We start from the raw sequence: 27,873 nt of genomic DNA on the forward strand, positions 1-27,873 counted from the left end.
TTGTTGAAACATCACAATTGGTATTCCATCAATTCCTGGAGCCTTGTTTTTCACCAGTGCCTTCAGTGCAGCTTGGACGTCTTCCTTCAGTATCATTGATTCCTGATCATATGTTACCTCCTGAGATGGTTGAATGTCAGCTAATTCTTTTTGGTATAGTGACTCTGTGTATTCCTTCCACCTTCTTTTGATGCTTCCTGAGTTGTTTAATATTTTCCCTATAGAATCCTTCAGTATTGGAACTTGAGGCTTGGATTTTTTTTTTTTCAGTTCTTTCAGCTTGAGAAATGCTGAGCATGTTCTTCCCTTTTGGTTTTTCATCTCCAGGTCTTTGCACATGTCATCATGATATTTTACTTTGTCTTTTCAAGTCGCCCTTTGAAATCTTCTGTTCAGCTCTTTTACGTCATCATTTTTTCCTTTTGCTTTAGTGACTTGATGTTCAAGAGCAAGTTTCAGAGTCTCTTCTGACATCCACTTAGGTCTTTCCTTTCTCTCCTGTCTTTTTAATGACCTCTTGCTTTCTTCATGTATGATGTCCTTGATGTCATTCCATAACTCGTCTGGTCTTCGGTCATTAGTGTTCAACATATCAAATCTGTTCTTGAGATGGTCTCTAAATTCAGGTGGGATATACTCTAGGTTACAGTTTGATTCTCATGGACTTGTTCTAATTTTCTTCAGTTTTCAACATGAACTTGCATATGAGTACTTGATGGTCTGATCCACAGTCGGCCCCTGCCCTTGTTCTGACTGATGATATTGAGCTTTTCCATTGTCTCTTTCCACAGATGTAGTCAATTTGATTCCTGTGTATTCCGTCTGGTGAGGTCCATGTGTATAGTTGCCGATTATGTTGGTGAAAAAAGGTATTTGCAATGAAGAAGTTGTTGGTCTTGCAAAATTCAGTCATGTGATCTCCAGCATCATTTCTATCACCAGTGCCATATTTTCCAACTACCAATCCTTCTTCTTTGTTTGCAACTTCCTCATTCCAATCACGAGTAATTATGAGCAAATCCTGATTACATGTTCAGTCAATTTCATACTGCAGAAGTTGGTAAAAATGTTCAATTTCTTCATCTTTGGCCTTAGTGGTTGGTGCATAAATTTGAGTAACAGTCATATTAACTGGCCTTTCTTGTAGGCATATGGATATTACCCTATCACAGGCAGTGTTGTGCTTCAGGATAGATCTTGAAATGTTCTTTTTGACGGTGAATATGATGCCATTCCTCTTCAAGTTGTCATTCCCAGCACAGCAGACCATGTGCTTGTCTGATTCAAAATGGTCAGTACCACTCCATTTCAGCTCACTGATGTATAGAATATTGACCTTTATGTGTTCCATTTCACTTTTAACGATTTCCAATTTTCCTAGATTCATACTTCGTACATACCATTTCCAGTTATTAATGGATGTTGGCAGCTGTTTCGTCTTCCTTTGAGGCGTACCACATCGGGAAATGAAGGTCCCAAAAGCTTGACTCCATCCATGTCATTAAGGTAGACTATTTTGAGAAGGCAGCTCTTCCCCAGTCATATTTTGAGTGCCTTCCAAACTGAGTGGCTCATCTTCTGGCACTATATCAGACAGTGTTCCACTGCTATTCATAAGGTTTTCAGTGGCTAATTCTTTTCAGAAGTAGACTGCCGGGCCCTTCTTCCTAGTCTGTCTTAGTCTGGAAGCTCAGCTGAAACCTGTCCACCATGGGTGACCCTGCTGGTATTTAAATACCGGTGGTGTAGTTTTCAGCATCACAGCAACACACAATCCCCCACAGTACGATAAACTGACCGATGTGTGCGGGTTGGTGAAAGTATACACAGCAAAACAGATTCTCATTCAACAATTTCTATACATAATGTTCAGTGACATCGGTTACGTTCTTCAGGTTGTGTCAACATTCTCATTATTTCCATTCTAGTTGTTCTACCCCCATTAATTTCTACCCCCATTAATTTCTACTCCCATTAATTTAGTCTCATTGTCCCCCAAACTTCTCATCTGTGCTTTAGAGTAGCTGTTGTCCATGTCCATTTGGTCTCATGGATAATTTTTGAAAGTGTGCCATTCTCAAGAATCCTGATCAAAAGGGGAAACTGTAGACAGAACTTAAAATTTTCATGGTATCCATACTTTCTGGAGCCATGGAGGCTGAATGAACCCCTGTCTTACTGCCCTGAGATAATATTTAAACCTTAAACCAAAAATATCTTCTGAAGTCTTCTTAAAATCAAACATTAGTTTAGCTTAACTAGTAAAGAATGCCTGCCTTGAGCATTATGCTCTTTTAAGATCTATCTATATGGGACAAAATTGACACTAGCAGATTGAAAGATTAGATAGGAACCTTATGGAGCAGTGAGTTGAGTTTATGTTAATAGAGGAAGAACAAATGGGAAAAGGAGGGTGAGAATGGTTCCACAACTTGAAGAATGTAATCAGCGTCACTGAATTGTATATGTAGAAACCGTTGAATTGGTGTATGTTTTGCTGTGTGTATTCTCAACAACAACAAAATAAAAATAAATTATTTTTAAAAAAGAATACAGTTCTCAAGGGTGAAATTCTTTACTTTTTTTAAAAAAATAACAATGATATTTTATTAATTTTTTCCTCTTTTTTAAATTATGCTTTAAGTGAAAGCTAAGTCTCTCGTATAAAAACTTATATACCTCGCTATATACTCCTGGTTGCTCTCCCTCTGATGAGACAGCACACTCCTTCCCTCCACTCTCTGTTTTCGTGTCCATTTGGCCAGTTTCTGACCCCCTCTGCCCTCTCATCTCCTTTCCAGACAGGAGCTGCCCACATAGTCTCATGTGTCTACTTGATCCAAGAAGCTCACTCTTCACCAGAATAATTTTCTGTCCCATAGTCAAGTCCAATCCCTGTCTGAAGAGTTGGCTTTGGGAATGGTTCCTGTCTTGGGCTAACAGAAGGCCTGGGGACCATGACTTCCTGGGTCCTTCTAATCTCAGTCAGACCATTAAGTCTGGTCTTTTTATGAGAACTTGAGGTCTGCATTCCACTGCTTTCCTGATCCCTCAGGGGTTCTCTGTTCTGTTGCCTGTCAGGGCAGTCATTGGTTGTAGCCAGACACCACCTGGTTCTTCTAGTCTTAGGCTGATGTAGTCTCTCGTTTATGTGGCCCTTTCTATTTATTTTTAATTGTACCTTAGATGAAGGGTTACAGAGCAAACTAGTTTCTCATTAAGCAATTAATATGCATATTGTTTTGTGACATTGGTTTCCAAGCCCACAACATGTCAATAGTCTCCCCTTCTCTACCTTGGGTTCTCCATTACCAGCTTTCCTGTCCCTTTCTGCCTTCTTGTCGTTGCTCCTGGGCTGGCGTGCCCATTTGGGCTCATTTTGTTTTATGGGCTTGTTTAATCTGTGGCTGAAGGGTGAACCTCAGGAGTGACTTCATTACTGAGCTATAAGGGTGTCTGGGGGCCATATTCTCAGGGTTTCTTCAGTGTCTGTCGGACCTGTAATCCGGTCTTTTTTTTTTTTTTTGTGAGTTGGAATTTTGTTCTACATTTTTCTTCAGCTCTGTCTGGGACCCTCTATTGTGATCCCTGTCAGAGCAGTTGGTAGTGGTAGCTGGGCACCATCTAGTGCTAGACTCAGTCTGCTGGAGGCTGTAGTAGTTGTGGTCCATTAGTCCTTTAGACTAATCTTTCCTTTGTGTCGTTGGTTTTCTTCATTCTCTCTTGCTCCAGGCAGGGTGAGTATCCAGTAGAGTATCTTAGGTGGCCGCTCACCAGCTTTTAAGATCCCAGACACTACTCACCAAAGTAGAACGTAGAACATTTTCTTTATAAACTATGTTATGCAATTGAGCTAGATGTTCCCTGAGACCATGGTCCCCACAGCCCTCAGCCCAGTACTTTGGTCTCTCAGGGAGTTTAAATGTGTCTGTGGAGCTTTCATGACCATGCCTTGGACAAGTTGTGCTGGCTTCCCCAGTACTGTGTACTGTCTCACTCTTCAGCAAGGTTACCACTTATCTATTGTCTGTTTAGTGGTTTTCCCTCCTCAGCCCCCCCTCGTAACCATCAAAAATTGTTTCTTTTTGTGTGTAAATCTTTTCATGAGTTTTTATGGTAGTAGTCTCATACAATATTTGTTCTTTTGTGATTGACTTATTTCAGTTAGTATAATGCCCTCCAGATTCATCCATGTTGTGAGATACTTCAAAAATTCATCAGTGTTCTTTATCGTTAGGCAGTATTCTGTTGTGTGTATATATAATAGTTCGTTTATTCATTCATCTGTTGATGGGCACCTAGGTTGTTTCCATCTTTTTGCTATTGTGAACAATGCTACAGTGAACATGGGTATGCATATGTCTATTCATGTGATAGCTCTTATTTCTCTAGGATATATTCCTAGGAGTGGGATTGCTGGATCATATGGTATTTCTGTTTCTATCTTTTTAAGGAAGCACCATATCATTTTCCAAAATGGTTGTACAATTTTGCATTCTCACCAGCAGTGCATAAGAGTTTCAATCTCCCTGAAGCCTTTCCAACATTTTTTATTTCCTGTTTTTTTTTTTTTTATTTGTGGCAGTAATGTCGGGGTGAGAAGGTATCTCATCGTTGTTTTGATTTGCATTTTTCTAATGGCTAGTGATCGCGGGCATTTCCTCACGTATCTGTTAGTTGCTTGAATGTCTTCTTTGGTGAAATGTCTGTTCATATTCTTTGCTCATTTTTTAATTGGGTTATTTGTCTTTTTGTTGCAGAGGTGTTGGATTTACCTAGATTTTAAAGATTAGACCTTTGTCAGATTTGTCATAGCCAAAAATCTTTTTTTCCCAGTCTGTAGGTTCTCTTTTTACTCTTTTGATGAAGTCTTTTGATGAGCATAAGTGTTTAATTTTTGGAAGATCCCAGTTATCTAACTTATCTTCTGGTGTTTGTGTATTGTTAGTTATGGTTTGTATCCTGTTAGTGCTATGTATTAGGGCCCCTAACGTTGACCCTATTTTTTCTCCTATGGTCTTTACAGTTTTGTTTTTATATTTAGGTCTTTGATCCATTTTGAATTAGTTTTTGTATATGGTGCAAGGTTTGGGTCCTGTTTCATTTTTTTGCAGATGAACATCAAGTTTTGTCAGCACCATTTGTTAAAAAGACTGTCTTTTCCCCATTTGATGAACTTTGGGCCTTTGTTGAAGATCAAGTGACTGTAGGTGGATGGATTTACATCTGGGTTCTCAATTCTGTTCCATTCATCAAAGTGTCTGTCATTGTACCAGTACCAGGCTGTTTTGACTACTGTAGCTATATGGTAGGTTCTGAGGTCAGATATTGGGAGTCCTCCTACTTTATTCTTCTTCAATAGTGCTTTGCTTATCTGGGGCCTCTTCCCTTTTCATATAAAGTTTATGATTAGTTTTTCCATCTCTTTAAAGAATGCTGTTGGTACTTGGATCAGGATTGCATTGTATTTGTAGATTGCTTTGGGTAGAATTGACATTTTCATAATTTTAAGTCTGCCTATTCATGAACATTGTATGTTTTTCCATTTATGTGGGTCTCTTTTGCTTTTTTGCAGTAGTGTTTTGTAGTTTTCTTTGTTTAAGTCTTTTATATCCCTGGTTAGATTTATTCCTAAATATTTTATTTTTTTAGGGGCTGTTGTAAATGGTATTGTTTTCCTGATTTCCTTCTTATAATTCTCCTTATTGGTCTATAGGAATCCAACTGATTTTTGTATGTTTTTCTTTGATCTTGTATCATGCAACTCTGCTGAATCTTTCTATTAGTTCTGATAGTCTTCTTGTGGAGTCTTTAGGGATCTCTATGTATAGTGTCATATCATCCACGAGTAGGGACAGTTTTACTTCTTCCTTACCAATTTGGATGCCTTATATTTCTTTTTCTTGCCTTATTGCTCTGGCTAGGACTTCCAGCACAATGTTAAATAGGAGTGGTGATAAAGGGCATCCTTGTCTTGCTCCTATTTGAAATTCTTTACTTTTTGACCTAACCCTCTATTTAGTTAAAAGATGATTTCAGGCGATAGTTTCCTGCAGTATCAATGGGTCCAGTAAGTCTGGATTCTTTGAGAATTTGAAATTCTGTTCCACATTTTATTCTCTTTCAGACTTACATGTGTGTGTGTATATATATGTGTATATTTATATATATATATAATTATTATTTTTTTTTTTTATTGTACTTTAGATGAAGGTTTACAGAACAAACTAGATTCTCATTAAATAGTTAGTACACACACTGTTTTATGACATTGGTTAACAACCCCAAGACCTGTCAACACTCTCTCTTCTTGACTTTGGGTTCCCTATTTCTAGCTTTCCTTTCCTCTTCTGCCTTCTAGTCCTTGTCCCTGGACTGCTGTGCCCCTTTAGTCTTGTTTTGTTTTACGGACTTGTCTAATCTTTGGCTGAAGGGTAAACCTCAGGAGTGACTGCATTACTGAGCTAAAGAGTGTCCAAGGGCCATACTCTCGGGGTTTTTCTAGTGTCTGTCAGACCAGTAAGTCCGGTCTTTTTTTGTGAATTAGAATTTTGTTCTACATTTACGCTTACATATTTTTTAAAAAGTTTTGAGTTAAATGAATGCCAGCTATAAGGGACTCCACTGGGAATCTGGTCCCATCTCTCCTTGTAAAGGGGAAAGACTAGAGGTCCCAGGTCAAGAAGTAACTTGTTCATTCTTCACTGTCAATGAGGGACGGGGAAGGCATTCTTTTCTGTGAATAAGAGTAGACTAGTGGTGTGTCAACCTTTTTCTAATTAATTCGAAATGGTTGGCATTGTATAAACCCAGAAATTCTTTAATTGCTTGCTAACATCTATTTTTTCAAAAATCTTGTAATTAGTAAACTTACTTCCTTTTTTGTGTAATATTTTATTGTGTTTTAAGTGAAATTTACACAGCAAATTAGGGTCCTCTTTAATAATTTTTATACAAATTGTTCCGTGTCATTGGTTACAATTTTTACAATGTGTCAGTATTCTTATTATTTCCATTCTTTTTGTTCTGTTTCCATTAATTTAGCTTCCCTTCCCTTTCTTGCCATCTCCTCTTTGCTTTTGCATAAATGTTGACTGTTTGGTCTCATATAGTTAATTGTTTAAGGGAACATATTACTCATGGGCGATTATTTTTTAAGCCAGTCTGTTATTTGGCTGAAAGGTGATTTGCAGAAAATAGCTTCAATTTCAGGTCCAAAGGGTATTTTAGGGCAGTAGTCTCAGGAGTTCCTCTAGTCTGTATTGGTCTAGTAGGTCTGGCCTTTTTTAGGAATTTGAGTTTTCTTCTACATTTTTCTCCCATTCTATCTGGGACCTTCTGTTTTGTCCCTGGTCAGAGTGGTTGGTAGTGGTAGCTGGGCACTGTCTAGTTCTTCTGGTCTCACACTAGAATAGGCTGTGGTTCGTGTGGGCTATTAGTTTTGTGGACTAGTTTCTTCTTTGAGCTTTTGATTTCCTTCATTCTCTTTTGCTCCATACGAGTAGAGACCGATATTTGTATCTTGGACGACCACTCGCAAGCTTTTAAGACTGCAGACTCAACTCACCAAACTAGGATATAGAATATTATCTTTATGAACTGTGTTATTTCAATTGACTAAATTGTCCCCCAAGACTATGGTCCCAAGCCTTTTAACCCAGTAAACCCACACGTTGTTTGGATATGTCTAGGAAGCCTCCGTAACTATGCCCCCATGGGGTTTGTTATATATGTAGATATATATGCAGTGCACACAAATATGTGTATGCATATGCCTACGGATACACTTATACCTGCATGTGCATTTACTCACATATGCCTTCTTATACACATATAAGCATCCACATCTACCTATGGAACCAAACATATATTTTTTGGTTATTTTTACTGTTGTTGCAAAATTGTCTATGTTATAGTATTTACCAAAATTGTCCTTTTTTTCTTGTGTGTTTCTTAGTGTCTTTATTTACCTTGGTTAAGTTGTGCTGACTTCACCCATGTTTGGGATTGCCTTTCCCATCACCGAAAGTAACAAATGTTCAGTACCTAGAAAGTGATTCCCCCTCTGTCTCCCTCCCATCCCATGTAACCATCAAGAACTTTGCTTTCTGTGTGTATATCTATTCTTGACTTTTTATAATAGTGGGACCGTACGATATTTATCTTTCTGTGATTGACTTATTTTACTGAGTGCAACATCTTCCAGATTCACCCGTGTTATAAGGTGTTTCGCAGACTTCGTTATTCTTTATAGTTGCGTAGTATTCCATTGTAGGTATGTACCACAATTTATCCTTTCTTCTGTTGATGGAGACTTAGGTTGTTTCTATCTTTGTGGCATTATGAATAATGGTGCAATGAACATAGGTGTGCATATGTCTGTGTCACTGCTCTTATATCTCTGGGATATATACCTAGGAGTGGGATTGCTAGATCATAAGGTATTTCTATTTCTAGCTTTTTGAGGAAGTGCCATACTGTTTTCCATAGTGGTTAAACCATTTTACAATCCTACCAGCAATGTGTAAGAGTTCGAATCCCCCCACAACTTGGCCAGCATTTGTTGTTTTCTGTTTTTTGATCATTGCCATTTTTGTAGGGGCAAGATGGTATCTCACTGTAGTTTTGATTTGCATCTATCTAATAAAAAAAAAAAATTTTTTTTTTTTAATCGCTAATGATTGTGAGCTTCTTTTCATATATTTATCGGCCACCTGAATGTCCTCTTGGGTGACGTGTCTGTTCATGTCCTTTGCCCATTTTTTGATTGGATGTTTGTCTTTTTGTATTGACTTGTTGAAGTTTTCTGTATATTTTAGAGATTAGACCCTTATCAGATATATCATTGCCAAAGACTTTTTCCCAGTCTGTAGGTTATCTTTTTACTCTCTTGTTAAAGTCTTTTGATGAGCATAAGTATTTAATTTTTAGGAGGTCCCAGTTACCTAATTTATCTCCTGTCATTCATGTGTTTTTAGTTTTGTTTGGTAGGCTGTTATGTCAAAAATTAGTCCCCTAGTTTTGACCCTGTGTTATCTTCCAGGAACTTTATAATTCTAGCTTTAACATTTAGGTCTTTGATCCATTTTGAGTTAGTTTTTGTGCATGGTATGAGGTATGGATTCTGTTTCATTTTTCTGCACATGGGTATCCAGTTTTGCCAGCACCATTTGTTAAAAGACTGTTTCTTCCCTCTTTGGGTGGACTTTGTGCCTTAGTTGAAGATCAGTTGCCCATAGATGGATGGATTTACTTCTGGGTTCTAAATTCTATTCCACTGGTGTGTGTCTGTCATTGAACCAGTTTTGATTACAGTGGCTGTATAGTAAGTTTAGAGATCGGGAAGTGTGAGGCCTCCTACTTTGTTCTTCTTCAGTATTGCTTTATCTATTCAGCGTCTCCTTCTTTTCCATATAAAGTTGGAGATTAGTTTTTTCATTTCATTAAAGAATGTCATTGGGATTTGGATCGGGATTGCATTGTATCCATAGATAACTTTTGGTAGTGTTGATATTTTCACAATGTTAAGTCTTCCAGTCCATGGCAATGGAATGTTTTTCTGTTTATGTAGATCTCTTGTAATTTCTTGCAGTAGTGTTTTATAGTTTTCCTTATATAAACCTATTATATCCTTGGTTAGGTTTATTTCTAGGTATTTTATCTTTTGGTGGCTATTGTAAATAATACTGTTTTCTTGCTTTTCCTTTCAGAGCCCTCCTTGTTAGTGTAGAGGAAACCAACTGATTTTTGTGTGTTGATCTTGTACCCTGCCACTCTGCTGAATCCTTCTTTAAGTTCCAGTAACTTTCTTGTGGAGTCTCTGGGATTTTCTATGTATAGGATCATGTCATCTGTGAATAAGGATAGTTTTACTTCTTCTTTTCCAATTTGGATATCCTTTATTTCCCAGGGAAACCCTGGTGGCATAGTGGTTAAGTGCTATGGCTGCTAACCAAAAGGTCGGCAATTCGAATCCGCCAGGCGCTCCTTGGAAACTCTATGGGGCAGTTCTACTCTGTCCTGTAGAGTCGCTATGAGCCGGAATCGACTCGACAGCAGTGGGTTTGGTGTGTTTTTTTTTTTGGTTTTATTTCCCAGTAAGCTTATTTCTTATTTTATATGTGGGATACTTTTATGAGGGTGTTTTTTATATATAGATGTTGGATTGTTTTTTTATTTTTGAAAGTAAATTAAAAATTATAAGATTATTAGCCCTCTGCATCTAGTCATGCTGTTACAAATCACATTTTGCATCTTTGAATCTTGTTCAGTGCTCTCTAGGCCTTTTCTCTGGAGTTGTGGATTATGCAACTGTTTGGCATTGTGGCAGAATTAATTTTACTTGCTGATGCAACAGAGTAATCAGCCTCGTGTACCAGAAAGCCTGTCTTTTCAAAAAGATGGTTTAGAAGTACTAAGATAAAGAAGGCTTTTTACAGACACAGCTTCATCAGCAATGGATCATGTAGCTATCCAGTCCATTTAATGGGTTGATATTTTGCTGAGGGGCCAGGCTCTTTTGCCCTCTTGTAAGTTTCTCTTTTACATACACCTCACACCCTTGTGGAGTCCAGAGAGGTTGCCCTCTCTCTGGCTGTGAAATAACCCAAATTCACTTCATAGAACTGTAGAATGTCGGAGCTGCAGATTGCCTGAGTTCCAAAAAGCCTTCACTGATTTCTGCGGCCTCATTTTAGAGCTATAGAAACAGAGACCCAGGTATGTGAGTGACATGCCTAATGCCAAACAGCGATTGAGCATCAGACCCGCTGGAACGTGAACCAGAGGCTCTTGAATCTTAGTCTGATGCCCTATAGTGACACTGTATGGGTTTTGATGCGTTTTTGGGAATGTACCAGACTGTCCTAGGACAAGTAATACTGTAAAGCTTTATTGGGTAGTCACATGATGGAGTGGGACCAGAAGACCTGGTATCTGGTGACAGCTTGATTCCTTCTTAGTCACGTGATCTTACAAAAATCACAACTCTCGCCCTTGATTAATTTATCTTCTAGAACAGTGCTGTTTAATAGAAATATAATACCAGCAACATTTCCAAATTAAAAAGGAAACAGGTGAATTAGTTTCAATAATATATTTTACTTAATCTGTTATATCTGAAATATTATTTCAACATGCTATCAATATGGAAATTATTGGTAAGCTATTTTACTTTTTAAAAAATTTTTTGGCACTATGACTTTGCAGTCTATTGGCATATTTTTTACTTAAAACACATCTCAGTTTGGATGAGACACATTTCTGGTGCCCAACAGCCACATGGAAACCCTGGTGGCATAGTGGTTAAGTGCTACGGCTGCTAACCAAAGGGTTGGCAGTTCGAATCTGCCAGGCACTCCTTGGAAACTCTATGGGGCAGTCCTACTCTGTCCTTGACGGCACTGGGTTTGGTTTTTTGGTTTAACGCCACATGTAGCTAGTGGTTACTGCATTGGACAACACAGTTGTAGAGCCTTAAAATGTTAGAGTTGGAAAACTTTTGGAGATCATATAAGGAATCACAAACTGACAACCCATAGGCCAAATTGTAGCCCCTAACCTCATTTTGTTTGGCTTTCAGTTTAAAAAAACTTGAATGTGAATGCCTTTTAGACAGGCATGTGCTTTCCGGATTCCATAGTTGCCCACCCATCTCTCTTGTTACCAGTGCCATCCGTTATATTGTCTGCTCTTCTAGACCAACCGTTCTCCCTTGCAATTTTTAGCTGGTGAAACTAAGGCTTCGAGAGGAAATGATTTGTCCAAGGTCACATATTGGATCCAGGAATAGAAGCCAGAGTCACTTGACTCCAAACTTGGTCTCTTCCTTTTAAGTCACGCTGTCAGTCAATTTCCTCCCTGCTTATGTAGCACAGGATTGTTACGAGGTTCGAGTGAGCTAAAGTGCTACAATGATGTGATGTTATGTGATGGTATTATATTTTCTGCTTGACAGGGACAGGGATGTGCTTACAGTGAAATATTCTTATGCTTAGAAAGCGTATGCTTCAATAATGTATCTTTTAACCTGTTATTTTTAAGAGTTAATATATTTTTGCAAGTACATATTTAAAAAATGTGGAAGATAGAGAAACAAGTCTTGTGCATGGCCGTTGTTGTTGTTAGGTGCCATTGAGTCAGTTCTGACTTGTAGTGACCCCAAGTACAACAGAATGAAACACTGCCCAGTCGTGTACCATCCTCACGACATGGAAGATGTTGAATAAATGTTTGTTGAATGAATATTTGTTGAATGAGTAAATGAAAAAAGTCACATATTCCTATTCCTTAACGACCCCCTGAAAACATCTGGCCCTGTTTCCCATGTATAAAAAAACCCACTGCCGTCGAGTCAGTTCCAACTCATAGTGACCCTATATATATAGAATAATAAAAAAAAAAAAACTTATATTTTATTGCTACATGAGTTTTGTGTCTTGCTTTACTCACCATTGCAGCAAAAGGATAAAACTTCTTTTAACCACTTCTTTTTTTACACATGATCCATTTTCCATCACTTCAGACTAATGACCTCACCCTCTTTTGTTCTCCTTCTGTTTAAGATGCCGGAGAGCTGTATGTTTGGGGGAGCAACAAACATGGGCAACTGTCAGCCCAGGCTGCTTTCCTTCCTGTGCCCCAGAAAATAGAAGTACACTGTTTTCAGAATGAAAAGGTCACTGCCGTCTGGAGTGGGTGGACACACCTGGTCGCCCAGACAGGTGAGAAAGCAGCAGAAAATTTGTGGTTGGTAAGAGCAGCTGGGGGGCAGCTGTCTAAACAGTCGCAAATGCTTGGGATTAAGGAAGTTAATTTTTTTTGATGAAAGCTTTAAGGACTGGAAAGGGGAGGGCCTGGGACCTAGTTTGTGTTCAGCCTGCTATGTGGCTTTTCCACTCTAGGTCACAGGTTTGCATCAAAAAAAGGAAAAGCTGGGTTAGGTTAATTCTTTCTGGTCCTGAGAGTTCAGGAGGTTTTGAGAAGGAATCCACTGCAGCAAACATCACCCAGAGATTTGTCCAGATTGATTGGGGAGTCTTTGTGTTGTCACAGCTGAAGAGATGACTCTGTTTGTATTTCCACCTGAGTCTAAGTTAAAAGCACCAGAAAATGTTAAGATAAAGATAAATATTTCAAGATTGAGGCGGGAGCATTATTTTGGATCGTAGTTGGCATGGTGTTCTGAGTTAAACTTTTATTGACCATAACAAACTGTGTACATTGATTCAGACATCCCGTATATTCCCTCAGGTGTTACTGTGTCATGCTATACAACTTTGGCATCTTTACCTTCTCTTGAGTCTTTATTTCCTTCTCATCTTTCCCTCAGGGCAGGTCTCTTTTCCCAGCCTTCACAGTCCTGACTTATTCTCTGGTTTTGTTTTTTCATGGCCTTTCTTCCTCCCTCCCTTCCGGAGCTCCTGGTGACTTACACAGAGTTCCCTAGACAGGCAGTTTGTAATTCTTAAAAGATTTATTATCATGTCAAGGCCGTCTGAACTTCAGGGGTTTTCAGGAGTCCCTTTGCCTACTTTTATCTTGCTTGTTAGCTACACATAGACCTCTAGACTCCCAAATACCTGGAGATGGTTATTCCAGTACTTTCTGGGTTTTGCAGGTTTTCAGGTCAGCTTCAGTTATCCTTGGTAAGTCTTACTTCACAATTGCACACAAAAACATAGACTTATGAGCATTTGTATCTATGATGCTTTTAACTGGTCTTTAAAAGAGTTTTATAATCACCTTGGGACAAAGGCCTATACCACAAAGGTATATGTATTGACCACTTTAGAGGATACACTAAAGAGAGTGTGTGATTCATTTGGAGGAAGAGCATGACTGTCCTAAAAGAGATTCAGACTGCTTGAAGATCAAGACCACCTACACAAACTTTTCTTGCAGAGATTCACTGACCATAAAGCAGTTGCTGTCAGTTCCCTCTGACTCATGGTGACCCCGTGTATGCAGAGTAGAATTTCGCTCCACAGGGTTTTTTCAAAGTTGTGATCTTTTGGAAGCAGATCACCAGGCCTTTCTTCTCTCAGGTGCCTCTGGGTAGATTTGGACTGCCAACCCTTTGTTTAGCAGTGGAGCACTTAACTGTATGTGCCCCCCAGGAACTCCTTCACTGAACATAAACCCAACCAAACCAAACCCACTGCCACTGAGTCGATTCCGACTCATAGCGACCCTATAGGACAGAGTAGAACTGCCCCACAGAGTTTCCAAGGAGCGCCTGGCAGATTGGAACTGCCGACCTTTCGGGTAGCAGCCGTAGTACTTAACCAGTACACCACCAGGGTTTCCTCACTGAACATAGTAGCTAGCTGCTTATTTGTGTAATTGTATAATACCTGCTTTTTTCCTCTAGACCGTAAGCTTTGTGAGGGAAAGCACCATATTTGTCTTGCTCACTTCTGTACCGCCACTACCTCGTGGAGAATGTACTCATTTTCCTGTATCAAGCTGCTTCTCGTTAAGAGACTAAACATACTCAGATGCATAGAAGAAGACTAGGATTGCTGACCTCTTCACTAGGACTCAGTGCAAAAGCCTCTCGTTCATGACAGAGAGCTTCAGTTTGTCTCTTTCAATTCAGGAGTCTAACCAAGTCAATTAATTGCTATTGAGCAATGTGCTAAGCCTTGGAGAAACAGAGGAGAAAAGGCATGGGCCATGCCTTCCAACTAGAATATGTAGATAGGCTTAAGTCTAAGAATATAGAGATGGAGGACTTAGCATTCATTCATCCACCCACCCATCCGCCCACCCGTCCACCCACCCACCCACCCATCCAGCAAATGGTGAGGATCTCTTTATGTACCATGCCCAGTGCTAGATACAGACTCTTCCTTTAAGGAATCTACTGCCCACTGGGGAAGACAGACATGTAATTAAATTTCACTGCACTCCAGTGTGAGATGTGCAATAATAGAGCTAAGTACAAAGTGCAAAACTAGCATAGAAACTGTGTGGAGGATGTGGTTAAGGAAGGATTTTCAGAAGACGCATGTAGAATCTGGGCTGGATTTGAAGGCTGAATAGTATTTACCAGATGTCATAGGGTGAAAAGGGCATCCTGAGACCTTGCTACTCAGAATTTATCTGTGGACCAGCACCATCAGCATCACCTGGAGCTTGTTAGAAATTCAGAATCTCAGGCCCCACCCCAGACCTTCTGAATCAGAACAGTAGTTTAAAAAGCTATCTAAGTGATTCCTTTGCACATTAAATTTTGAGAAGCAATGACCTGGGATACTCTGTATTTCAAAACGTAGAAGTCTCTGAGATTTTAGGAATGGGCTGTGTCTGTCTGGCAAATCATTTTGTACAGATGACTACTAAATAAAGTCAGGGTCTGGATAAACTTGAGGGTACTTTTCAAACATCTGTGAAGCAAGTTATTATTTTTTTTGCTAAGGCAAATTATTTTTATGTTTATTAAGGCCCTTTAAATTTAACTAGGTACTAGGTACTGCTTTGTTAGTCTGTTTTAACTCGAATCATGTTAACATAATACAACAGTTTAATTTTTAAATCTTATAATGCAGACTCTTGCCCTAGGCCTATGCCACCCCTCCCCACTGGCCATTTATAGCCTCAACATCAAGTTAGGGTAACTTCTATTGAGCATCTATTGTGTGCCAGTACTGGGTCCTAGGTACTTTATCTACTAAATCATTTAATCTTCCCACAAACTGAGCATTTTTATCACCATTTTATTGGCAAGGAAACTGAGGCTCACAGTTTCAGCACATGTCCCAAGGCCACTTTGAAAAATGTGGTGGGAGGAGATTCAAACTCAGGTTGGTCTGACTCCAAAACTCATGCTCTAGTAAACATAGAAATTGCTTCTGATTTGTCTAGCATATCTTATAAATTAGACCTTCAGAGTAGACTGACCACTAATTTGGGTAAGTCATTTTGTGTGCACAGTACATTTCGTTCATCCAGAAACAGGTGAAGAAGAGTGTATTTTGGTTAACTGCCTGCAGTAGTCTGAATAATTGGGTGTTAACAGGTAGGCATTTCATGATTAGCTGGTCTTCAGAGAATTGCAGTGCAGTAAAATACACTTACTCCCAAATGGTAGTGAGTTTGGTTGAGTCTGTTAGTAAACCCTTTAACTAGTTAGGTATCTGATTACTGAAAGACATTAAGATTCTGCTGCTTTGATTTTAGCTTTGAAGCATTGTAACTGAGGCTGATTCTCACGCCTGGGCCAGCAGCCCAGCCCTTGGGGTGGGAGGTTGGAACCCACATCCCTGACACTGTGTGAGTCACCCCAGCTGCTCTGGAGCTCAGCTTCAGGTCTCCACCTCTACTAGAGAGCTTGAGTTTTTGGTAATGTTTCAGCTGTCTAATTAACTTGTTAATTCAGATTGCTTGTTTATCTCCTTGTCATTTTCCCCTTTCTCCTAAGTCCAGAGCTATTGAAAGCTGGGTTGTTTGAGTGTCCTGGTTGTTGTACTGACTACTGCATAAATGGGAGTCTCCTGCTATTTATTTGATTCACCATCTTTGTGCTCCTCCTAGCAGCAGTGGAAGCCTTTACCCTGGCCCAGTGTCATTGAGGAGAAACTCTCAAGGCTTCCAATTTAATCAGACTCAGCTGCTCACATTAACGGGAACACGATTTCCTAGCAGGGTCAGAAACAGCTCATTAGTGGAACAAGGAGTTATTTGACTGTGGTTGTTTTCACAAGCTCTAGTGATGTATTGTTCCTGGGACCTACATGAGGACCACATCAGCACAGAGCTGATGAGTCTCCTTCTGGGAGGTATTAGTTCTGTGACATTGATTTAAAAAAAGAGCTTCTGCCTAGTGACCATTTATCTGGCCAGGAGAGAAGGGATGGAATGGGATGGGATAGGGCGAGAGAAAAGGACTTTGCTATTCTCCTTCTCCGTAGTCCCTAGACCAGTGCATATTAACCAGAGGTGATTTTGTCCCCTAGGGGACATTTGCAATGTCTGGAGACATTTATGATTGTCACAACTAGGGGATGCCACTGGCATCTGGTAGATGGAGACCAGGGATGCTGCTAAACATTCTACAATGCAAGGGCAGCCCCCCATAACAAAGAATTACCCATCCCAAAATGTAAATAGTGTCAAAGTTGAGACACACTACCCAAGACTGACATGGGTAGGTGCTTAGCAGTGGTAATTCACATATATCAGAACCACTTCACAGTTTGTCTACGGGAATCGGGGATGCATTTTCTGCACTGCCTTCTGAGGAGTCTGGTGCCTGCCTGCAGTGTTTGTGATGGAAAAATACTTTTCTCTGTTAGTCAGAAGCACTTGGAGAGAGTCCAAGAGAACCTGTTCTAATCTGGGAGAGTTGGCAAGGGTACCTGTATCTCCCGGCTGGTGGAGCTGCATTCTAGAAACCTTTCCCAGCCTGCTTAATGTCCCCGATCATTGTTCTCAAGAACTTCGTGGGACTTCTCGGTGTCTTTATTGCAGGCTCAGTGACCTGCAGCTGTCTCATCTGAGATTGATGATTTCCTGGCCCAAGGTGCTTATAGTGAGAGATGGATGGCAGATCCGGGTGCTTTCCTACTTTGGTGTCCTTAGTCAAGTCACTTCACATAGCTAGGCCTCAGTTTCCCCATCTTTCAAGTAGTGTATTACAACCAGCCTGCCTTCTACACAGGGCTGCTGTGAGGTTCAAATGAATGAACCTGTGTGAAAGATCCCAGCTAACTGTAAAATGCAATGCACACATAAGTGGGAGGTGCCTGAGTTTGGGATATGTGAGTGAATTAAGGAGTTAGTAGTTGGTTTGAGAAAGGCTTCTATTTCAGCAGGGCTTTGAGACATACCAGTTTCTTCCCTGAGGATTCATAAGCTGACCAGGATGCTGTGCTTGATATCCAACTGTGACAGGTAGTTTCCTTAGTCCGCTACTCACATGCAGCAGGCAAGTGGCTCTTTATATTATCAACAGTCTGGAAGCTCTTCCTGGCTTTGTAGGTAATTTTCCCTGTTCAAATCTCTGATCACACTCTTTATTGTTCCTTCATGGTATTTACCCCAGTTTATAATGGTATATGTTTATTTGTCTTTACCATTTTTTTTTTTTAACCAGCTTCTGCAGTCTGAAATTGATTAAACATGCAATTAGGATGCATTGATAATTACTGGTGATTGGAATGCAAAAGTTGGAGACAAAGAAGAAAGATTGGTAGTTGGAAAATATGGCATTGGTGATAGAAATGATGCTGGGTATGGCATGATAGACTTTTGCAAGACCCATGACTTCTTTATTGCAAATGCCTTTTTTCACCAACGTAAATGGCAACTGTACACATGGACCTCACCAGATGAAATACACAGGAATCAAATCGACTACGTCTGTGGAAACAGACAATGGAAAAGCTCAATATCATCAGTTAGAACAAGGCCAGGGGCCGACTGTGGAACAGATCATCAGTTGCTCATAAGCAAGTTCAAGTTGAAACTGAAGAAAATTAGAACAAGTCCACGAGAACCAAAGTATGACCGTGAGCCTATCCCACCTGAACTTAGAGACCGTCTCAAGAATAGATTTGACACGTTGAACGCTAATGGCTGAAGACCAGACAAGTTGTGGAATGACATCAAGGACATCACACATGAAGAAAGCAAGAAGTCATTAAAAAGACAGGAAGCAAAGAAAAGACCAAAATGGTGTCAGAATAGACTCTGAAACTTGCTCTTGAATGTCGAGTAGCTAAAATGAAAGGAAGAAATGATGAAGTAAAAGAGCTGAATAGAGAAGATTTTAAAAGATAGCTTGAGAAGACAAAGTATTATAATGACATGTGCAAAGAAAGACCTGGAGGTAGAAAACCAAAAGGGAAGGGCATGCTCAGTATTTCTCAGGCTGAAAGAACTGAAGAAAAATTTCAAGCTTTGAGTTGTGATATTGAAGGATTCTATGGGGAAAATACTAAACAACACAGGAAGCATTAAAAGAAGGTGGAAGGAATACACAGAGTCACTATACCAGAAAGAATTGTTGATGTTCAGCCATTTCAGGAGGTAGCATATGATCAGGAATCAATGGTACTGAAGGAGGAAGTCCAAGCTACACCGAAAGGCATTGGCAAAAAACAAGGCTCCAGGAATTGGCGGAAAACCAATTGAGATGTTTCGACAAACTCATGCAGCCCTGGAAGTGCTCACTCATCTATGCCAAGAAATTAGGAAGACGGCTACCTGGCCATCTGACTGGAAGAGATCTATATTTATGCCTGTTTCTAAGAAAGGTGATCCAGCTGAATTCGGAAATTATCGAACAATACCACTAATATCACATGCAAGTAAAATTTTGCTGAAGATCATTCAAAAGCAGCTGCAGCAGTGTATCGACAGGGAACCGCCAGAAGTTCAAGCCGGATTCAGAAGAGAATGTGGAACCAGGGATATCATTACTGTTATCAGAGCCTGGCTGCAAGTGGAGAATACCAGAAACATGTTTACCTGTGTTTTATTGACTATGCAGAGGCATTCGACTGTGTGGATCATAACAAATTATGAATAACATTACAAAGAATGGGAATTCTGGAACATTAAATTGTGCTCATGAGGAACCTGTACATACATCAAGAGGCAGTTGTTCAAACAGAACAACGGATACTGCATGGTTTAAGGTCAGGAAAGGTGTGCATCAGGGTTGTATCCTTTCACCAAACTTATTCAATCTGTATGCTGAGCAAATAATCTGAGAAGCTGGACTATATGAAGAAGAATGGAGCATCAGGATTGGAAGAAGACTCATTAACAATCTGCGATATGCAGATGACACAATCTTGCTTGCTGAAAGTGAAGATGATTTGAAGCACTTACTAATGAAGATCAAAGACCACAGCCTTCAGTATGGATTATACCTCAACATAAAAAAACAGAAATCCTCACAAATGGACCAATAAGCAACATCATGATAAATGGAGAAAATACTGAAGTTGTCAAGGATTTCGTTTTACTTGGATCCACAATCAACACCCATGGAAGAAGCAGTCAAGAAATCAAAAGAGATGGTGCCTGGCTGCCACCACTGACTGCTCTGACAGGGATCACAATAGAGGGTCCTGGACAGAGCTGGAGAAAAAGGTAGAACAAAATTCTAACTCACAAAACGAAGACTAGACTTACTGGCCTGACAGAGACTGGAGAAACCATGAGAATATGGTGCTGGGATACCCTTTTAGCTCAGTAATGGAGCCATTCCTGTGGTTCACCCTTTATCCAAAGATTGGAGAGACCCATGAAACAAAAGGAGACTAAAGGGGCACAGCAGTCCAGGGACAAGGACTAGAAGGCAAGAGGGGACAGGGAAGCAGGTAAAAGGGAACCCAAGGTTGAGAAGGGAGAGTGTTGACATGTTGTGAGGTTGTTAACAATGTCATAGTACAGTATGTGTACTAACTGTTCAATGAGAAGCTAGTTTGTTCTGTAAACCTTCATCTAAAATTCAATAAAAAATTTAATTAAAAAAATTGAAAAAATGCATTGCATTGGGCAAATCAGCTGCAAAAGACCTCTTTAAAGTGTTGAAAAGCAAAGATGTCACCTTGAAGACTTAAGTGTGCCTAACCCAGCCATGGTGTTTTCAACTGCTTCATATGCATGTGAATGCTGGACAATGAATAAGGAAGACCAAAGAAGAATTGACAAAATCAATGCCTTTGAATTGTGGTGTTAGCAAAGAGTATTGAATATACCATGGACTGCAGAAATCTTGGAAGAAGTACAACCAGAACACTCCTTAGAAGCAAGGATGGCAAGACTACGTCTCATATGCTTTCGACTTGTTATCAGGAGGAATCAGTTCCTGGAGAAGGACGTCATGCTTGGTAAAGTGAGGGCCAGTGAAAAGGGGGAAGACTCTCAACAAGGTGGATTGACATAGTGGCTACAACAATGGGCTCAAGCATAACAAGGATTGTGAGAATGGCGCAGGACCGGGCAGTGTTTTGTTCTGTTGTACATAGGGTCACTGTGAGTTGGAACCAACTCGATGGCACCCAACAACAACAGCATGTTTATTTGTATCCTTATTTGTCTGGTGTCTGGACTGTAAATTCTACATTTTATTTATGGCTGTATCCCCAAGCACCTGGGGCAGGTCTGGCAGGTAGTACTAGGTGATCAGTAACCAATTTCTGAATGAATGAATAGTGACAGTGTAGAGAGAAACAAGGGCTGTAAAGGCAGACAGACCTAGATTTGAATCTTGCTCTGTAGGCTTACTGGTTGTGTGGTAGTGGGCAGTTCTTTCCATCTCCATTACCACCACCATAGTTCAGGCCACTGTCGCCTCTTGCCTGGACCCTGCAGTGACCTCCTGACTGGTGTCCTAATCTTCCCACATTCACTCCTTCCCTCCAATCTGTTTTCCATGCCAGAGTTGGAAGATCTTTTCATACGCACTTGTCACATTTAAACAGCTTCCCATTGCTCTTATGATAAAGCCAAATCCTTACTGGGTCCTGTGTGGTGGGCCTTTTGCCCGCCCCATTTCTTACCATGCTGCCTCTTGATCTCTGTGAAAGTCACTCTGGCCTTTACTTGGCATCTTGATTGCATCATGTATTCCCCACCATAGTGCCTTGTATCTGATGTTTCCTTATTTGGCACACTTATCCTTGTGCCCCTGCTTCATTTTGGCTTAAATCCTCTTTTTTTCAGGCCTCAGCTTAATCATCACCTCCTCAAGGAGGCCTTCCCCTGACATCCCTAATTAGTAACTTTTTCCTTTTACCTGTTCACAGAACACCACAGATTCCTCCTCTAAGCAATGTATAGTTTTTGTAAGATTCTCTGGTTAATTCCCCCTCCCACTAGACTGTAAGCTTCATGAGGGCAGGAGCCATGTTTGCTTTTGCTTACCTTTGTGAGCATCCTCAGTGCTTATCAAAGTACTAGGCATATACTAGGTTGGTACTCAAAACACATGGGACAAATAAACAAACCTAATTTCTCCGAGCTTATTTTCTCAGTAAAATGGGGAAATAATTGGTGGCACAGCGGTTAAGCATTCGACTGCTAACCAAAAGGCCAGCAGTTCAAACCCACCAGCCGCTCCTTGGAAACCCTACGGGGCAGTCCTGCTCTGTTCTGGAGGGTCACTGTGAGTCGGAATCGACCTGACAGCAGTGGATAGTATGAGAATTAACTGTGATACTGTGTTAAAGCAGTCACACGGGACTGGGCTCATATGTCTGTTCAATATGCATTAGCTCCCTCTGTCCTTTTGGAAACTGGGGAGCTCTCTAGAGGTTGTATACCCCATTTCTTCTCTTTGGAGCAGAGGTCTCTGTGGGGCTGGATATGAATGTCTCTGTGTAGGTAACAAGTGGATTCAGGACTCTCCTGGAGAGTGCAGAAAGATCAATGCTTACAAATGCTAAGTGCTAGTTGCCAGTGATTTATTAGAACTTCAAGGAAAATGATTTACACAAGATCCAAATCTTAATGTGGGGTTGGTCAGAAGGCCTAGAATCTGGCTGCTTTTGGGATGCTGAAAGCTTTCCCTGAGCCATGCAGTATCCCAAAGTAGCCATGTGGTCTCTCAAGGGATGTCCATTGAAAACGTGGGCCCAGACACAAAGAGTTCTTTGACATTCTTCACCTTTTTCGGTATCACCAAAAAAAGTCCTAGAGTCTTAGAAGTTTTAGAGAATCAGAGATGGAAGAAGCAACTACCTCACTTTGCAAATAAGAAAACTGATACCAAGAGGAGAGAAAGTGGTTTTATGGCAGCATTGAAGCTAGAAACCCAGTTCTACTTTCCAGTAAATTGTTTTTCCTCTTGAATCCATCACTGTCCTCCTGGTTTTGGTTAGGTCCTGTTGGTGGAGGGTTTTTTTTTTTTTTTTTCTTTCGTTGTTCCTCTAAAGTGGGGAATTGCGTGGCACATGTGGAAGGGACCAGATTGTAACCACTGTCTTTTCTTTAGGTGTCACAGACCAAGAAATATTTTATTGCATTTGATGTCAAAGCGTTAGTGAAATCCAAGCCCAGCCATTGATTCACACTAAACTGAATTTATAAATACACTTAATGCTGATTTTTCTCTTTTGGGGCCGAGATCCTTTCCAGAATAGGGTGACAGTGTACATTACTCCATCTTCTTTGGGACCATATATCATGAAGCCTCAACCAAGCTCAGGGAGATTCTGACCTCATAAAAAAAAAAAAGTTTAGGCTCTATTTAAAGCAGGTGGTTTGAGAACCCATGTTTGTGCTTTAGAACTTGGAAAACCCGAAGATTGAAAGTCATACTGAGCTGAAAGGACTATTTCAAAATGGATAGTTTTTAGCTTATTATTAAAGTCATTGGTTTTTAATCCTAGAATCTTTAGGATGTCAGTATTGAATGGGAATGTAGAGACTATATGGTCCAACTTGCTTGGTTTCGAGATAGGGAAACTGAGAACTAAAGAGGGGAAGTGCACGGAGTGAGTGAAGGAGCTAGGACCAGAACTCAGGTCTCATGACTCTTAGTCCAGTGCTCTTTCCATCTTGTCACATTCTCTCCAGAGACAATGAGGAAGTGTGGATGACTTCGGCAAACCCAGGGACCTGAACCTGGAATGAGAATTCTTTCTGTACATATATAGTTCTGCTTCAAGAAAACACTGATTCTGACTGAAGAGTGAAGCCATCAGTTCCCTTAATGGGTATGTGTGTGGATTAGAAACTGGGAGATGGGTGCCCCAGGAGCAGGAGACCCTTCCACGATTCCTAGAAGCAGCTACATTTCCATTTATGACTGTAGGACAGCAATCCTAACTCTCACGGACCATCTTTATCACTCTGAAGTGCTTTTACTTCCATTTTCTCATATAAAGTTGGCAAGGCCAGTGTTAACCTTGCTTCACAGATGAGTCCCTGATTGGCTAACTGTGTTGCCCTGGTTCATGTAGATGTGCAAAAGTAAATCTTGAACCAGGTCCTTGGTCCCTAAGCCTGCTACTCTAATTCCAAGTGGTATGTATCTCAGAATGCCCTAATTCACTAATTAAACTTCTTTTACTCTTCAAAGAAGAGTCTTCCCCCCACTTTTGCACATGACACTGTATTCTCCCAGGAAATGAGGAAGGAAATTTTTAGTTACCTTTGATGCCTTCAGCGGGTATTTGTGGAATGGCTCCCTATATAGTGCTGTGCTATACAATACAGGGGAATATAAAATGCAGAGCTACCTTCAGGAAGCTTGTGTTTGGATGAACAAATGAAACATTTAGCAGAAGGATAAGAAGAATGTGATAAAGGGCCAGAGTGGCCTAGGCACTGAGGACTCTAGGGTTACAGGGGAAGAAAGATCAGTGTAGGCCAGGTGGTCAGGGAAGGGTGTGAAATTGTGGCTGGGCTTTGGGGAGGTCACATTTTAATAAGTGGAGAGTTTGGGACTTGGTTTTGTTGCTTTCTCTTTGTCCTCTGGCATGACAGTAAATGTTCTGTCCCCCTTTTCCCCACATGGTCAATAAGAGGATATGGACTTAATGATCTCTAAGGGCCATTCTAGCTCTGAACTTCTATCCTGTCAAAAATAAAACAGGCCTAAGGATACAATCAGGGATGTATTTAAAGATTAATTATAATGCCATTAATTGCAGCCTGATTTATAATGAGAGAAACAAACTAGAAACAAATGAAATTATAGATTAGTTAAATTATAGCACAACCTATGTTGAAATATTATATAGCCATTAAGTAGAATATCTTAGAAGGATATTTAATGACAGAAGCATATGCTCACAATATATTAAGTGAAAAGAGTAGATTACAATAAAAAAATTTTTTTTGATTACAATAAGTTACTATAATTCCTAGTTTTTTTAAAAAAGGTTCTTTGAATAGAAAAGACTAGAAGGAAATATTCTAGAATATTATTTCTGACTGGTGGGATTAGGAGTGAATTTTATTTATTTTTAATTTTTATTGTGCTTTAAGTGAAAGTTTACATATCAAGTCAGTCTCTCACACAAAAGCTTATATACACCTTGCTACATACTCCCAATTGCTCTCCCCTCAATAAGACAGCCCGCTCCCTCCCTCCACTCTCTCTTTTCATATCCATTTCGCTGGCTTCTAACCCCCCTACCCTCTCATCTCCCCTCCAGGGAGGAGATGCCAACATAGTCTCAAGTGTCCACCTGATCCAAGAAGCTTACTCGTCACCAGCATCCCTCTCCAACCCATTGTCCAGTCCAATCCCTGACTGAAGAGTTGGCTTCAGGAATGGTTCCTATCCTGGGCCAACAGAAGGTCTGGGAGCCATGACCACCGGGGTCCTTCTAGCCTCAGTCAGACCATTACGTCTGGTCTTTTTATGAGAATTTGGGGTCTGCATCCCACTGTTCTCCTGCTCCCTCAGGGGTTCTCTGTTGGGTTCCCTGTCAGGGCAGTCATCAGTTGTAGCTGGGCACCATCTAGCTCTTCTGGTCTCAGGCTGATATAGTCTCTGGCTCATGTGGCCCTTTCTGTCTCTTGGGCTCGTAATTACCTTATGTCCTTGGTGTTCTTCATTCTCCTTTGATCCAGGTGGGTTGAGACCAATTGATGCATCCTAGATGGCCGCTTGCTAGCGTTTAAGACCCCGGACGCCTCTCTCCAAGGTGGATGCAGAATGTTTAATAGATTTTATTATGCCAATTGACTTAGATGTCCCCTGAAACCATGGTCTCCAAACCCCCCCGCCCCTGCTACACTGGCGTTCGAAGCAGTTTATTCAGGAAACTTCTTATCTTGGTTTAATCCAGTTGTGCTGACCTTGCCTGTATTGTGTGTTGTCTTTCTCATCACCTAAAGTAGCTCTTACCTACTATCTAATTAGTGGATACCCCTCTCCCACCCTCCCTCCCTCCCCCCTCATAACCATCAAAGAATATTTTTTTCTGTGTTTAAACTGTTTCTTGAGTTCATATAATAGTGGTCTTATACAATATTTGTCCTTTTGCAACTGTCTAATTTCACTCAGCATAATGCCTTCTAGATTCCTCCATGTTATGAAATGTTTCACAGATTCATCACTGTTCTTTATCGATGCGTAGTATTCCACTGTGTGAATATACCATAATCTATTTATCCATTCACCCGTTGATGGGCACCTTGGTTGCTTCCATCTTTTTGCTATTGTAAACAGTGCTGCGGTGAACATGGGTGTGCATATATCTGTTCGTGTAAAGGCTCTTATTTCTCTAGAATATATTCCAAGGAGTGGGATTGCTAGATTGTATGGTAGTTCTATTTCTTGCTTTTTAAGGAAGCGCCAAATTGATTTCCAAAGTGGTTGTACCATTTACATTCCCACCAGCAGTGTAGAAGTGTTCCAATCTCTCCACAGCCTCTCCAACATTTATTGTTTTGTGTTTTTTCAGTTAATGTGAGCCTTGCTGGAGTGAGATGGAATCTCATTGTAGTTTTGGTTTGCATTTCTCTAATGGCTAGTGATCATGAGCATTTCCTCATGTATCTGTTAGCTACCTGAATGTCTTCTTTAGTGGAGTGTCTGTTCATGTCTTTTGCCCATTTTTTAATTGCGTTATTTGTCTTTTTGTAGTTGAGTTTTTGCAGTATCGTGTAGATTTTAGAGATCAGACGCTGATCAGAAATTGCATAGCTAAAAACTTTTTCCCAGTCTGTAGGTAGTCTTTTTACTCTTTTGGGGAAGTCTTCGGATGAGCATAGGTGTTTGATTTTTAGGAGCTCCCAGTTATCTAGTTTTTCTTCTGCATTTTTTGGTTATGTTTTATATACTGTATATGCCATATATTAAGGCTCCTAACGTTGTCCCTATTTTTTATTCCATGATCTTTATCGCTTTAGATTTTATATTTAGGTCTTTGATCTATTTTGAGCTCGTTTTTGTGCATGGAGTGAGGTATGGGTCTTGTTTCATTTTTTTGCAGATGGATATCCAGTTATGCCAGCACCATTTGTTAAAAAGACTGTCTTTCCCCCATTTAGCTGTTTTGGGGCTTTTGTCAAATATCAACTGCTCCTATGTGGATGGATTTATGTCTGGATTCTCAATTCTATTCCATTGGTCTATGTATCTGCTGTTGTACCAGTACCAGGCTGTTTTGACTATTGTGGAGGTATAATAGGTTCTAAAATCAGGTAAAGTAAGGCCTCCCACTTTGTTCTTCTTTTTCAGTAATGGTTTACTTATCTGGGGTCTCTTTCCCTTCCATATGAAGTTGGTGATTTGTTTCTCCATCTCATTAAAGAATGTCGTTGGGATTTGGATTGGAATTGCATTAAATGTATAGATCGCTTTTGGCAGAATAGACATTTTTATAATGTTAAGTCTTCCTATCCATGAGCAAGGTATGTTTTTCTACTTATGTAGGTCTCTTTTGGTTTCTTGCAGAAGTGTACTGTAGTTTTCTTTGTATAAGTCTTTTACATCTCTGGTAAGATTTATTCCTAAGTATTTTATCTTCATGGGGCTACTGTAAATGGTATTGATGTGGTGATTTCCTCTTCGATGATCTTTTTGTTGGTATAGAGGAATCTAATTGATTTTTGTTTTTGTATGTTTATCTTATATCCTGATACTCTGCTGAACTCTTCTATTAGTTTCAGTAGTTTTCTTGAGGATTCCTTAGGGTTTTCTGTGTATAAGATCATGTTGTCTGCAAATAGAGATAATTTTACTTCTTCCTTAATTTTATTTTCTATTTTCTGTACTGAGTTTGAAATTTGCAGTCTGATTATATCCCTATAAATGTTTAAGTTAAAAAAAAAAACAAAAAACTGCTTACCTCTCAGTGCAGAGAACTGGCGCCTGTGTCACCCATTCATTCCTGTGCACATGTCCTTGACTAGTCACTTCCTCAGGCCTCAGTTGGGAGGTAGTGTGAAAAAGAG

The 27,873-nt window shown here is 40.1% G+C and overlaps 1 protein-coding gene across 7 annotated transcripts in view; it reads left to right on the forward strand.

The window, feature by feature from the left end:
* SERGEF (secretion regulating guanine nucleotide exchange factor) overlaps nt 1-27,873 on the forward strand; it is a 267,343-nt gene that overhangs the window by 24,562 nt on the left and 214,908 nt on the right. For all 7 annotated transcript variants that reach the window (XR_010322456.1, XM_003412150.4, XM_023550808.2 and 4 more), the window contains one exon: nt 12,564-12,722. Coding sequence is in view for 6 of the 7 variants with exons in the window: in XM_003412150.4 (XP_003412198.3) it covers nt 12,564-12,722 (159 nt within the window). In the remaining variant the exon portion in view is untranslated. The remainder of the gene's footprint in view (nt 1-12,563; nt 12,723-27,873) is intronic.

This window comes from Loxodonta africana, chromosome 7 (assembly GCF_030014295.1).
Source record: "Loxodonta africana isolate mLoxAfr1 chromosome 7, mLoxAfr1.hap2, whole genome shotgun sequence".
Lineage (NCBI taxonomy): Eukaryota > Metazoa > Chordata > Mammalia > Proboscidea > Elephantidae > Loxodonta > Loxodonta africana.